The 14,375-nt window shown below is 35.5% G+C and overlaps 1 protein-coding gene across 1 annotated transcript; it reads left to right on the plus strand.

Annotated features, from left to right (window-relative positions):
- The first annotated feature begins 8,560 nt into the window (after positions 1-8,560).
- LOC115999463 (protein RKD1-like) lies at positions 8,561-9,497 on the plus strand. The gene is made up of 2 exons (XM_031239311.1): positions 8,561-9,034; positions 9,105-9,497. Exons 1-2 carry the CDS (start codon positions 8,561-8,563, stop codon positions 9,495-9,497), a joined length of 867 nt encoding a protein of 288 aa, XP_031095171.1.
- Positions 9,498-14,375: the final 4,878 nt, after the last annotated feature.

Below are 14,375 nucleotides of genomic sequence, written 5' to 3' on the forward strand. Positions count from 1 at the left end.
TTGTAAATTTCAATTTCAGTGTTCGGTATTTACGAAAATTAGAAGAGAATAAGTAATATAAAGACCAAAATGCCTATTATTATTATTATTGTTATTATTATTATTATTATTATTAAATCTTAAATAACAAGTAAATTTGTGTCAAAATTATAATGCAATGCAATTGTTATTTGGACACTTTTAATATAAACTTGTATCAATAGAACATATTTTTTTTAAAAGGTAGAACATATTTAATAGCTCTCAAAATTTACTTAACAATGCAACATATGGACATTCATAATATAATTTGCCTACTAAAATATATAACCCCTAAATATTTGATTATGATTCCAATTACGATATTTGAACCAAATGTGCCTAGTATTTTAGGTCCCTTCTCTAACTTTTCATCGAATTACAAGATTATCCATTGATAGGAAAAGGAAGGGGACTCAAATCCTCTCCAAAAAAACATCTTATCCATCATTTCTAAGAGCATCCCCATCAAGCATTTTGGTGTAGTTTTTGAAGAATGAAGGCTGATGTTGGAAGAGAGAGAAGATGTGAGATCTCAACTTAAGAACTTGGTTTTTCACATGAAAGTGGGACTCACCAAAAATAAAAGAAATTCGTCACCTTTTGCATGCAAGGCAGCTACGTAGACAACAACATCCAATCGAGCGTGTGCATTTCCTTTTTCTATGTCAGTGAACTCTTTTTTTTCTTTTTTCATTTTTTTTTTCATTTTTATTCCTCCTTCCCTCCTAGTAACACCTAAAAATTTGTGCTAAAGACCTAACTAATGAGGATGCTCTAATTCAGAGTTTCAGACGTTAAACACATCCCAAAACTCTTCCCACTGAAAACATAACAAATTTTGTTGCTTTCAAGAGGCATCCATAATTCAAAAACACTGTTCATGATTTAAATCTACAGGCACAAATTCAATATGCAAAATCCTCATAGAAAGATAAGAGAGATGAAATTGCTTGCATACCCACACGGGTGAATGTGTTATACTCCATGATTTAGTACAACTCTGGCCTTGAGGACCTCTTGAGCCACATGGGCCATTTACGCTCTTTTAATATAAAAATTTGGAAACGAACTAATGGGACTTTTTAACATTTTACACTCTTTGAAGTGTAATGGAGTTATGGAGGCATAAGGTCTGAGCTCAAAGATAATTGGCTCATTGGAAAATAATCGAAGGCCATGGGTAAGGGTAAAATTTTTGGGGACTAAAATCAACTGGGAAAAAAAGTCAGGGTCTGAAAAGATGGGATGGTTCAAGATGTGCTTATTGTGAGCATGTTATTAGTTAAGCTAAAAGCTGCAAAAAAATTGCAAGATTAATTACTTGGGCGGCAAAGCAACCAACTAGTCCACTTTATCTCTTGTGCAAGTTATTAAAGTGGTAAAAATTGGCCACTTGTGGGGACAATAAATGGGTGGACAGGGTTGATGGAGAAGGATGTGGGTGGCGACTTATAGTGACATCAACGGGTGGATGAGGTTGATCAAGGCATGACAACCACTCGTTTCATAGGTGGATAAGATTGATCGATGCATGATAATCACTCATTTTACGGGGTGCAAACCTTATAAAACGCATCCTTGCCCTCTTCTAATAGCACTATTGTCCTTCAACAACATGACTCACTCTAGATTCTTGTATTGTCATCACACCTAGGTTCGAATCCTGCAAATATATATCATGTCTTAAGGGATAGAGTTAAAGGCCTTGTTCTTGTTGGGCTTAGATCTTGTTAAGCCGACATTATCATTTATTTAATTATTTGTAGCCCAGTTGTAAAAATTATTCGGATCTAGTGTCCAATTAATATTATCTTTATTTTTATCTCGTTTTATCAACATTTCTACCTGACTTTATGATGGGCTTAGTCCCGTAAAAATATAAAACCATTTGTGTAAGAAGTGTTGATTGAAGGAGTATTATGATTTTTTTAAAATTATTCGGGTCTAGTGTCCAATTAATATTATCTTTATTTTTAGCTCGTTTTATTAGTCAATCCAATTTTGCTATTATTAGTCACATTCGTGCAACTATTGAAATTTCTACTGAATAAGTCGATATCCCTTATTCAAAATCAAGTAGGCAAAATTCTACTGAATAAGTCGATATCCCTTATCAATTATATTTCTGTTACTAATGCCAATGTTTTATAAAACTGTTCGGATATACGGATATTTGACCTAGGGACAACAGATCACATTAATTATTATTTGCATTACTTTGATGAATATAATGTCATACAAGGAAATGTACGTGGTAAAGTTGCCAAATAGAGAAAAAGCAAGTGTTACTCATGTTGGGAAAATAAAACTCTGAAAATCTTTAGCCAAAATGTATTTTCTTTGGCACAAGTTGAGACCAACATATGACCCGGTTGCTTCAATGTCTAAAAAGTAACTAGGGTCACCAAGGTCTTTAATTCTGAAAGTGAAATCCGAATATATCTTTTATTGGACTGAGGGCTTGCTTGCAATGATGATATCATCAACGTAAACAAGCAGTGCAACAATGGAAGTAGCAATAGCCTTAGTGAATTCTTACCCTGTGTAAAACCAATTTGCAACAAAGCACCTGTTAATTTGGCGATCTCAAAAGTCTGCAAACTTAATTAGGTTTGTCACAATGAAATGCTAAGTTAATGAATGTGCCATCCCTTTGCTGTCACTATTTGCTAAGAAAGTTGATGGATCTCAGCGCTGCACTATGCTTACTTCTCAGTGGGTCACCTATCATATAATTGTTGTAAGTCAAGCACGCTTAATCACATAGAGTTTTTTTTGACTATTTGGTTGTCATATCCTACTTACAACCAATTGGTGATAAGTAAGTGGACATTAACCATCTAAGCACATCTCTCCATGATAAGCCACAACGCTACGTCTCAAATAGAGCATGGGCTAAACTCGACCAACCCGGTCGACGGCCAACAATCTCCCTCACAGTACATGCCACAATCTTTGATCACAAAGCTTAGCAACATGCCTGATTCAGTCCTTAGCCTCTACGCTCACTAATCCCTCTCCCAGGAGGCTCAACCTACTCCCACATCCCATCCGAGACTGGACTCAGCTTTCACCTCGCTACCGATTTGAACGTTAACCTCTGACCTCAGCTTTGGTACCAATTGATGGATCTCAATGATGCACTATGCTTACATTCCAGTGGGTCACCCATCTTGTGACTATTGTAAGTCAAGCACACTTAATCACAGGTTCTTTGCCTATCTGGTTTGCATATCTTACTTAAAACCAATTTGTGATAAGTAGGTAGACATTAATCATTTAACCTCATCCCTCCATGATAAGCCACAATGCCACTATTGAATCGAGCAGGGGTTGAACTTGGCCAACCCGGCTGACACCCAACAAAAGTTTTAATAGTTTTTATCCTTGCCACATGGAATATTTTCTCAATGTTGTCTACACCCAACTGTTAAGTGTAGCCTTTGGTTATCAACCTTGCTTCTTGTTTTTCCATTGAGCTATATGTCTTATATTTAATCTTGTACACCTATTTGAAGCCAATTTGTTTCTTTCTAGTAGGTAAGTCAATAAAAATCCTATGTTTTATTATCATGGAGATCAGAGCTTGAATCTTAACATTCAATGCTTCTTTCTAATAATCAAATTTTACAGCTTCATTGTAGGTCTTGGGCTAAAAATTAGAAGATATAGCAATGGATAAAATATTGTGTGGAAGAGACATTTAGTCATAAGATATTACAAAGTTAAAAAGTATGGAGATGATCTTTTATGCACGAAAAAAAATTCACAATAGTAGTCTTGGAGCCTTACAAGAATTGACATCGTTCTCAATTACCTCCTAAGTTGTTCAATAGGAGGATTATTCATCACTTCATTATCATATCAGTAGATGGATCCTAAGTTGGAATGGATAAACCATTATCTGTAGGAGCAGATAAACTATTATTAGGAGTAATCCTTATGTATGGAGAGACTTATATGGGATTGTAGGTGTGGGATGAAAGCCACAATCATCTGAAAAAGATACCAGTGGTAGATAAACATCAGTTGAATCAAACGATTGTCTATCCAACCTTGTTGTAAAATCATTCTCCTTAATTAAAAGGAAACACATGTTCATAGAAACATGCATCTCTAGAAATGAAGGTTGAGTTATCTTGAATATCATACAAACTGTACCCTTTCAAATTAGTAGGGAAACCTATAAAGATACACTTTTTTCCCCTAGTTGCAAATTTGTGTATTGTTTGAGGTAATGTAGAACAAAGCATAAACATCCAAACACTCTTAAGTGGTTGCAATAAATTGTCTTGCCAAATAACCTTTCAAAGGCAGTGTCTCATCCAATAACATGTTAGGGTAGCTTGTTAATCAAATAAGTTGCATAGAGGACACAATGTTCCCAAAACTCCAAAGAAAGACAAGCCTGAAATCTTAGAGCCCTTGCTATACTCAACGCATGCTGATGTGGAGTATTAACCCAAGATTTTGGTGTATGATACCTTTTTCTAAAAAGAATTCAATCATGTTAAATTTACATCCATTGTCACTTCTAATCACTTTCATCTCTGCAAAGTTCTTAGTAGTGCCATAATTATGAAAAACTTTAAGTCTTGGTTTCTGATTTGGAAGTAATTAAGTGTAGCCAAGTGGACTTGCTATCATTGTCAATTATAGTCTAAAAAATTAATGTTCCCCTTGCAAGTAACAAAGATGAAAATGACATTATATATCAACACGTAATAGCTCAAAACAAGTAGACAGTAACAGAGCAGAAGCACTAACATATATGGAATGAACTTCTGTTATGTTTAGCTAAATGGTATATTTCACACATCAAATTTCAATTATTTGAGGGGTGTTGAATTCCTTGCAATAAATGTATTTTTTTAACAGGGAAATGCATATCCCAATCTTCGGTGCAAAGTTTTTACACTAGCAACAGTATAGTGCATCTTAATAAAAGCTAAGAAGTAAAAATTTCTTTATTAATGGACTCATTAAGTGAATTAAGCCTCTTTTCTCTAAGGAAAACTAGTCTGTCTTCATAACACAAGCTTCCTTAATTAAACACTCATTAGCCAATACAAATAAACTGCAGTTTGAATGTTTAGTTATTCTGCTAGTAATTACTATTCTTCCAGTGTAATTAGTATGGTAATCTATCTCTCCCTCTCTCTCTCTCTCTCTCTCTATATATATATATATATATATATATATGATCATGTGAAATTTGATCCTTAGGTGAGAAATAAGATGCAATTTAGTCCATTAGATTTGATTTTAATAGATGATCTAGGCCATTCAATTTAAAACATATGCATTAAGTAAATTACCCTATTATTAACGTTGAAGGTTATTATTGTCATTTAACCAATGCACTACCTTTCTCGCTTCTCCACTAAACGCACTACGACGAAGTTCTCGTTGTGTTTCTATTGAGTAACGAACGCTCCGGCGAGAAGGTGAAGAAGAAGGCGACGAATTCAGGCGAAAGCGAGGAATTGAAGGATTATATTTCAGGCTACGACGAAGTGCACTTTGTGTTTGTATTGATCAACGAACGCTCCGGCGAGAAGGTGAAGAAGAAGGCGACGAATTCAGGCGAAAGTGAGGAATTGAAGGATCATCTTTCAGCCGAAGTTGACGAGGACGACGAGGATGACGAGGACAATGGCGGCGGCGGACGATTCATCACCAGACCTTCAACGTGTTGTTAATAGGCGAGGTAAATTTCTAATGAAAATGTATTGCATGTTTTTCATTGTTTGATGTTAGTTTGTGATTTTAAATTCTGGATGATTTAGGTTCATATTATTTTAGTGTTTGTGTTGTATTGTATCTAAGATCTTCAACTCTTATGGCTATTATTGTTCATAATCACTAGCATTCGACAGAACTCACATTATTTTGCATAATCAATTGTAGCGTGTTGGTCCCGAATGGGTGGTGAAAAGTCTAGAGGGGGGGGGGGTGAATAGACTTTTCAAGCAAATTAAAAATTAATAACACTTTAACTAAAATAATTTCAAGTGAATAAATTCAACTTGAAATGCACAGCGGAATAATGTACGTAAAGTGCTATAATTAAAACTCAGTGATAGAGAGGAGATACATCACATGCAATACGATAGAAATACTTGGAATAGCTCAAATATGATATATAATAGATTTGGCTTGCATGCAGACGTAGGAGATAACAGAAATTGGTAAACCCAGATAAGAGGGAATAGTGATGAATAGTGCCTGGGTCTTGAAAATATTATGAATGCAGGAAATTAGCAAAACCAAATAAGCAAGTTGTAGAGATTAGGAATATTAAATGGATTTCACAAATATGAATCTTGCAAATCAGTGTGTGTACGTGCAAGCAGATATTATGTGTACAGAGCAAAACATATATGGGCAGTAAGTAAATGAGAGAGAGATTTTTTAAGTGGTTCGGCCAAACCCAGCCTACGTCCACTCTACTCCTTTCACTATCTTCAATCACCCAGATACAATAGTGAACACCAAGTGCCAACCCAGCACTTCTATCTACACCTAGTAGATATTGAGTATTTCGCACAAAGCTATACTCCTACACCAACGAGTGTCTCGCACAAAGCTACACTCCCCAGGGTTTTCACAAGCTCCTCTTGTTACTCAGCCCTCTGTCTACACCCCGTAGAAATTTTGATACAAGGTAGAAAAAGAAAATATTTTTCTACAACTCTCAGGAACTAAAGATATGGATTTTTGGTTTTTCGGATTTTTCTTGCTTTGCTATTCTCAGATGTATCACGCTACTTTTCTTGCCTATCACTTGTATATCTCTGTCTTTCTTTTCTTGCTCAAGTGTCCCGTATTTATAGCTGATGAAAGAATTAATCCGTTGGAAAAATTAATTCTTTATTGTTGCTCTCATGTGCTGATTGCAGTCTTCATGTGGTTTAGGTAGTGTAGTCTTCATGTGGTTTAGGTAGTGTTCTGAGTTGTATTTCCGTTGTTTGTATTTCTTCAGACTTCTTCCTTTTGTCTTTGCATCTCCAGATATTCCTCCTCCAACTTTTCCTTTCTGGCCGAAAGGCCTTCTTTAATAAGGAAAGGCCTTCTTTCTTTAATAACTTAGAATAATTAGTGTAGTGTAGTGTAGTATGCTTCTTTAATAACTTAGAATAATTAGTGTAGTGTAGTGTAGTGTAGTATTTGGAGCAACAATTAATTGTGTAGTGTAGTATTATTCCTTGTAGATAGATTTTGACAGCTTCTCATTGTTCCTGATATTCCTCTACCTTTGAATATAATATTCCTCCACTTCTTCCACTTGCACTTATTCTTTATTCCACATATAGCTGGCAAAATTCATTCCCCTAGGATTCGAACACAGGACCATCTACCACATTAACCAAGTTCATCACCAGTGAACCATTCGAATTTGTTGGTAACTTTACTGCAAATAATTTATAAGTACGAATATTCTGGAGGTCTCTAGTTTTCATAAAATCTGTGGCTAGGAGGGTTCGAACCATGGACTTCTTACCAACCTTACATGTCTCCTATCATCTCTACTACTTCACCCTTTGGTTATTCCTTGTGCTCCAATTAAATTTAAGCTCCGTCGGATTCGAACAAAGTTCCTTCATTCTCCAAGAATTCTTTCAAGTAGACTCCTTGACTCTTTTAGGTACATATCTGTACGAAATTTGTGGCTTTCTAATTTTCAAACTAAAATACATTTTTGACTCATCAAAATCTAATTACAAATATTCTTAACAATTTCTCCCTTTTTGATGATGCCAAAACCTATACTCAATCATTTGGCTTAGTCTTTTGAAAAATATAAACTTAAAAAAATTTCATTTTATTTCGACTAGCCATAGATGAGTTTAACAATGATTTTTGACCTAGAAGAATCGTTTTCAAACAAAAAAAAAAAATAATAATAAAATTCCTACATGCATTATTGAGACTAGTTTAATTCATTTTGAAAAATTTCTCAATCATGCATTTTTACAAACTAAATCAAAAACAATTCTTCACACCAAAAATTAAAATAACTTGTAATGAATAACTCCTTCCCCCTATGTATATGCCAAGAATAAATAAAGAACATGTATACCAAATATTTACCTCTTTGCGATCCTTTTTTAGACTTCTTTTGCACCAAATGACTGTCATTCTTTTCCCCCTTTTTGTCATCATCAAAGAAACGCTGGATATGAATGAAATCCTTGCTCTTGAATCATTTGCGCCATGGTGCATTTGCTTGCTTGTGCCACAAGTTAGCAAAAATTGAGTATTCCACAAAATAGGATACGAGACCCTAATAATAGGATCAACCTAACCATTTCACAATAAGGCATAGCCCCGATAGATCACTGTTCCCTTGTGATAAAAATGATTGAAAACCGCAATGGACGAGAACAGTAAGAGGTGATAATTAATATCTTTCGACAGTACGACCTCCCTTGAAACCCTCAATTTGTTTGAACAATTTTCACACGATCTCCTTTGCTATAAAATCACCATTCGTCGTTCCATCAATCTCCTTAATTTTATAGCTTACATAAAAGAAATGGCAAATACGACATATCCCTCATCTTCGGATAACTCTTCCTTTTGGGATGACATTATCGTATCACCGTTAAGAGATAGTGCACAAAGTATAGATTTTACTGCTGTCGAAAATTTTGAGAATGCTTCACCAGAGTCGAAAGAGATAATTGCTTCACCGGGTACAGATGTCGTGGCTATTGATCAAGGTGCTGCTGTAGTAGTGGAGGAAGATAATACCACTGCAACGCTAGATGTAGCAGCTATGAATGCAAGTGTATTTCGTGGGAGAAAGAGAACTAGAAGAACATTTTGTGATACTACCACACTAACTTTTGAAAAATTTTCTGAATATTTTTATCTGCCTTCTGAACAAGCTGCAGAGGAATTGCAGGTTGGGCGCGAAGTTTTTAATAAAAAGTGTAGGGAAGTGGGAATTTCCTACTGGCCTTATCGAAAACTCGTGAGTCTGGACAGATTATTGGCAAAAGTTCAGGTAATTTCTATATTCCTATATCTTTTTCAACTTAACATTTTCGAAGGGGGTTTAACAATGTGTGATATAGGAATTTGGTGAAATCAAGGGTCAAGCTGAACTGCAAAGGACAATTAAGGGGCTAGAGGATGAGAGGGATGCAATACTTCAAAATCCAAATTTAGACTTGACTGAAGCAACAGTGAGGCTTAGAGACAAATGTGACAGGAATAGTTCCAGAAAGAGAAGGTATATAGATCCAGCAGCTTTTCCTTCTACTACTCCTGGAAGTTCATCACAAGCTCCTATAATTCCTGATTTTCCTGAATTAGCACCGAAAGCTTTTCCTTCCACTACTCCTGGGAGTTCATCACAAACTCCTATATTTCCTGATATTCCTGAATTGGCACCAGAAGAAATACAAGAAGTACTTGCTTGGCTAGATGAGGATGTTCCTCCTCCCAAAAATATTAGTGACAAATAAATACAAGTTTACACAAAATATAGTTAACAAAAAAAAAAAAAATTAGCACTAAGCAAGTTTGGCAATTGTGCATGTAGTGAACACACAGTGATAAATAAAAAATTGTAAAAGATTTTTGGCAAACTTCATAACCTATGTACTTAGCAGTAGCATATTTCATAAGCTAGTATATATTGAGCAAACACTACTCAAGACAGTTGGAAAAGAAAATGATTTGGTACAAGAAATCAAACTTTAAACAAACAAACGTAAGGATTACAGAGCATGCACAAAAAAAAAATTATATATATATATATATCCAATCATGAAATTCGACAAGAATTAATCACAAAACACACTTATATAACATATAAATATATGCAACGTCACATACGAATAAAATCATATACTTGAGCTATAATTAGAGATTAAAATTTAGATACTTAGCTCAATTCAATCATGCCCATTTCATGCCTTAGAGTNCCATCATGCTCATTTCGAATCTGTTTTGCATAAGCTTAGAAAATTTCTCACATAAATTTCCATTAGTACTCCCAAAAATAATATCATCAACATAAATTTGTACTAATAAAATATGATTATTTTCTTGAATTCTAAATAAGGTTTTGTCAACAAGGCCTTTGGTAAAACCACAACTAATTAAGAACATTGATAGGGTATCATACCAAGCTCTAGGTGCTTGTTTTAACCCATATAATGCCTTCTTTAGTTTATAGACCTTGTCAACTTCACCTTGTACCTCAAATCCCGGTGGTTGTTCAACATATACTTCCTCTTCAAGTAAGCCATTAAGGAATGCACTTTTCACGTCCATTTGATAAACCGTGAAATTCTTGTATGCAGCGTAGGCTAGGAAAATTCGAATCGCTTCAAGTCTTGCAACTGGGGCAAAAGTCTCATCAAAATCTATTCCTTCTTCTTGAGAGTATCCCTTCGCGACTAGCCTTGCTTTATTCCTAACAATGATGCCGTCTTCGTTTGCTTTGTTCCTAAAGACCCATTTAGTTCCAATAACATTGTGATTTTTTGGTCTTGGGACAAGCTCCCAAACATCATTTCTTTTAAATTGATTCAATTCTTCTTGCATAGCCTCAATTCAGCTTGGATCATTTAGAGCTTCATCAATTTCTTTCGGTTCCATTTGAGATAGAAAGCACGCAAATAGAGCGTCTCTTGTAGAGGATCTTGTTTTCACGCCATCGTGCAAGTTTCCAATAATAAGATCTTGAGGGTGATCTTTGAGCCATCTCAAATCTGGTTGAAGGTTGTTTTGGGGAAAGGATGATAGTGTAAAGTCATTTGCAAGTGGGGTTGAGGATGATGGGTTTTGGTTTGTAAAGTTGGTTCCAATCTCATTTCTAAGGTCAGCCTCAACTGTAAAGTTGGTTCCAATCTCATTTCTAAGGTCAGCCTCAACCTCATCCCTTAAGTCAGCCTCAACTTCATCACCAGCCTCAACCTCATCCCTTAAGTCAGCCTCAACTTCATCACTTGCTTCAACCTCATCCCTTAAGTCAGCCTCAACTTCATCACTTGCTACGTGATTTATGTACTGCCCTCCAATTTCAGGGGAATTTAATTCTAGATCATTTAACCCCTGTAAAACATCATCTTCAAAAGAATCATTAGTAACACTTAAACCATTATGGACGTTCTTACCCATATTTGAAGTATTTGGTTCTTGGGTTTTTGGTGATTCATCAAATACAACATGAATTGATTCTTCTACTACCACTGTCCTTTTGTTCAATATTCTGAATGCTCTGCTAGTAGACGAATATCCCAAAAATATTGCTTCATCTGCACGCTCATCAAATGTTTTTAGATACGATTTACCGTTATTAAGAACAAAACATTTGCAACCAAAAGAATGAAAATAGCTAAGATTAGGCTTTCTCCCTTTCCATAATTCATATGGTGTCTTGTTGTGTGTTTTGTGAATCATGCTTCTGTTCTGAGTATAACAAGCAGTGTTGATAGCCTCCGCCCAAAAACGTTTTGGTAGTTCGGCTGTTGAAATCATGACTCGTGCGGCTTCTTTAAGTGTTCTATTTCTTCTTTCAGCTACACCATTTTGTTGTGGCGTCCTTGCGGCAGATAGTTGATGCAAAATCCCCTGTGAACTATAGTAGGCCTGGATCACGCCATTCACGAATTCTGTACCTCTGTCTGTACGGATTTTGGAGATTTTTGCGTCCTTTTCGTTTTGAATTTGTTTTAAGAGCTCTGGCAATTTTTGTTCCACTTCGTTCTTCTTATTGATGAATATCGTCCAAGTGTACCTGGAAAAATCATCAACAACAACAAGAGTATATTTCTTACCACTTATACTTACCGGGTCTACTGGACCAAAGAGATCCATATGTAGTAGACTAAGAGGTCTTGATGTAGATTCTTGTGTCTTAGATTTGAAAGAAGACTTGATTTGCTTTCCTTTCTGACACGCATCACATATTTGATCCTTCTTGTATACAATGTTGGGTAAACCTTCAACTAACTTACATTTTGCAAGCTTGTTAATAGACTTGAAATTTAAGTGATTTAATTTCCTGTGCCATTCCCAACTCGTAGTGCTTGAGTTGTTCGCCATTAAACATATAGAGTCCTTCGTTGTGCTCCAATCAACAACATACATATTTTTCTTTCTCTTTCCGGTGAGCACAATTTTCTTTGTGGATTCTTCTTTGACTCGGCATTTGTCTTTGAAAAACTCTACAAGGTATCCTTTGTCGCAGAATTGGCTTGTGCTAAGGAGATTGAACTTTAGTCCTTCCACATAGGATACATTTTCAATTCTTAAGCCATTCTTGATAACAATTCCGGTTCCCTTTGTTATTCCATGATCATTTCCACCAAATATGACTTTTGGTCCTTCGATATTTCTGAACTCTACTAGACTAGCTTTATTACCGGTCATATGTCGAGAACATCCGCTATCAAAGTACCAAATATCCTGCAACAAAATTAAGTATTTTTAGGTACCCAGATTTGTTTGGGTCCTTCCTTGTTAGTGATTTTAGGCATCCAAATCAACCTTGATCTCATTAATCCAAGATTAGGTGATTTGTAACCATTGACAGTATTATAATTGTAAGGAATTTGGACATTCTTTTTGTGGGCTGGCACTTGTCCAACATTCGTTTGTTTAATAAAATGAAATGTGTTGAACTTGGTTTTTGTCCATGGTTTGATTTCATCATGCCAGTCATCTTCGGTAGGATAATCCCTACCAAACCTCATCATTGGAAATTGTTTCCTATGAGGTCTTTGTGCACTTGACTCATTGGTAAATCTCTTACGAGAACCAAACTCATGCTTTTTAAATTTCTGCATTGGCGAAAAAATATTGCTTTGAAGCTTCGGCCTTGCAGTGTTTATTCTAGCATTAGTTTGATAACCAATTCCTTGTCTCATAGTGCTATCTTGACTTTTGACAAATTTTACTACTTGAGCTTTATTAATTAAAGAAGTAGTAGAATTAGTCAATTTTTCAGAAATTTTAGTACATGTAGGATCATAGCCCAATCCGGCTTTATCTCCTGAGGGTTTTTGCATATTTACCATTTTATCCATTATTTTGGATGAATGTGTAAATGATGCTATTGTCTCCCTAAGATTATGTTCTCTAATTTCTCTAGCTTTACACTCTTCTTGAAGGCGAATATTTTCAGCTTTCAAGTTTCTCATCTCAAGTAAAGCATCTTGCAATTTCTCATTTATTTCATCTTTTTCAAGAATCAGAGAATCATTGCGCTCTTTGAGTTGAGAATGAGTGTCCATAACAAGTTGACAGTCTTTCATTAATTGAAATATAGATTCTCTAGAAAAAGATGAATTTGCATAATCAAAAGATTTAGATGTTACCTCGTCTTCTTCTACTTCATGCGCCATTAGGCATTTTTCTTGGAAATCTGATTCACTGGTTATGCTTAGAAGACACAGTAGAGCAGTATCCTTCGTTGTGCTATCACTTTCATCACTTGAAGATTCCTCAGACCCACTTGTCTCAAGAGGGTCACTTATTAAAGCTTTTCTTTTATCCTTCTTGAATCTTCTATCCTTTGATTCAGATATTTCCTGTGGAGAGTTAGAAGTATTTTTATTTTGATTTTTACTTACCTTGGGGTATGGACATTCTGCCATGAAATGTCCTGGTTTTCTACAGTTGTAACATAAGTTTGTGTTATCATCAGAAAATTCCCTTCTTGACCTTCTGGATGAACTTCCTTGATTTCTTTGAGATGAATTGTTGAAGTTGTTTTTCCACATGAATTTTTTGAATTTCCTAACAAGTAAAGCAAATTGTTCGTCAGATAAAAAATCATTATTTCCTACTAACCTTGAGTTTGATGGTTGTTCGGCTACTAAGGCTGTGGTTCTTTCTTCACGTTCCTCCTCAAGTTTTGATTTCATCTCGAACTCGTACGCTTTGAGATCACTAAAGAGTTTGTCAGTTGAAACAGTTTTTAGATCCCTATGATCTCGCATGGCTGTCACTTTCATATCCCAACTTGACGGTAGTCCGCGGAGTATTTTGAGAGAGATTTCTTTTTGATCGAGGGTCTTTCCAAGATCAGTAATCTCTTCCAAAACTTTGACTAATCTAGACTCCATGTCTGCAATCTTTTCACTTGGTAGCATCTTGAAGTCTTCAAACTTTTTCATTGCAATTGTGAGTTTGTTGTCTTTTTCCTGTTCGTCTCCTTCGCCGATTTGGATTAAGACATCCCACACGTCTTTAGCTGTTTTGCACTTACGGATTTTTGGGAAGATTGTATCATCCACAGCTTTGAACAGTATATCCTTAGCTATATTGTCCAGGTTACTTCGCAATCTATCGTCAGAAGTCCATTCCATCTTTGGCTTTGAAACATACTG

The sequence above is a fragment of the Ipomoea triloba genome, chromosome 12 (genome assembly GCF_003576645.1).
Source record: "Ipomoea triloba cultivar NCNSP0323 chromosome 12, ASM357664v1".
In the NCBI taxonomy this organism is placed as follows: Eukaryota; Viridiplantae; Streptophyta; class Magnoliopsida; order Solanales; family Convolvulaceae; genus Ipomoea; species Ipomoea triloba.

Excerpts from the sequence above, each read along its gene's own strand:
- LOC115999463 (XM_031239311.1), top strand. The coding sequence starts at position 8,561 with ATGGCAAATACGACATATCCCTCATCTTCGGATAACTCTTCCTTTTGG. Across the intron at positions 9,035-9,104 it reads GATTATTGGCAAAAGTTCAG|GAATTTGGTGAAATCAAGGG; the intron begins GTAATTTCTATA and ends TGTGTGATATAG.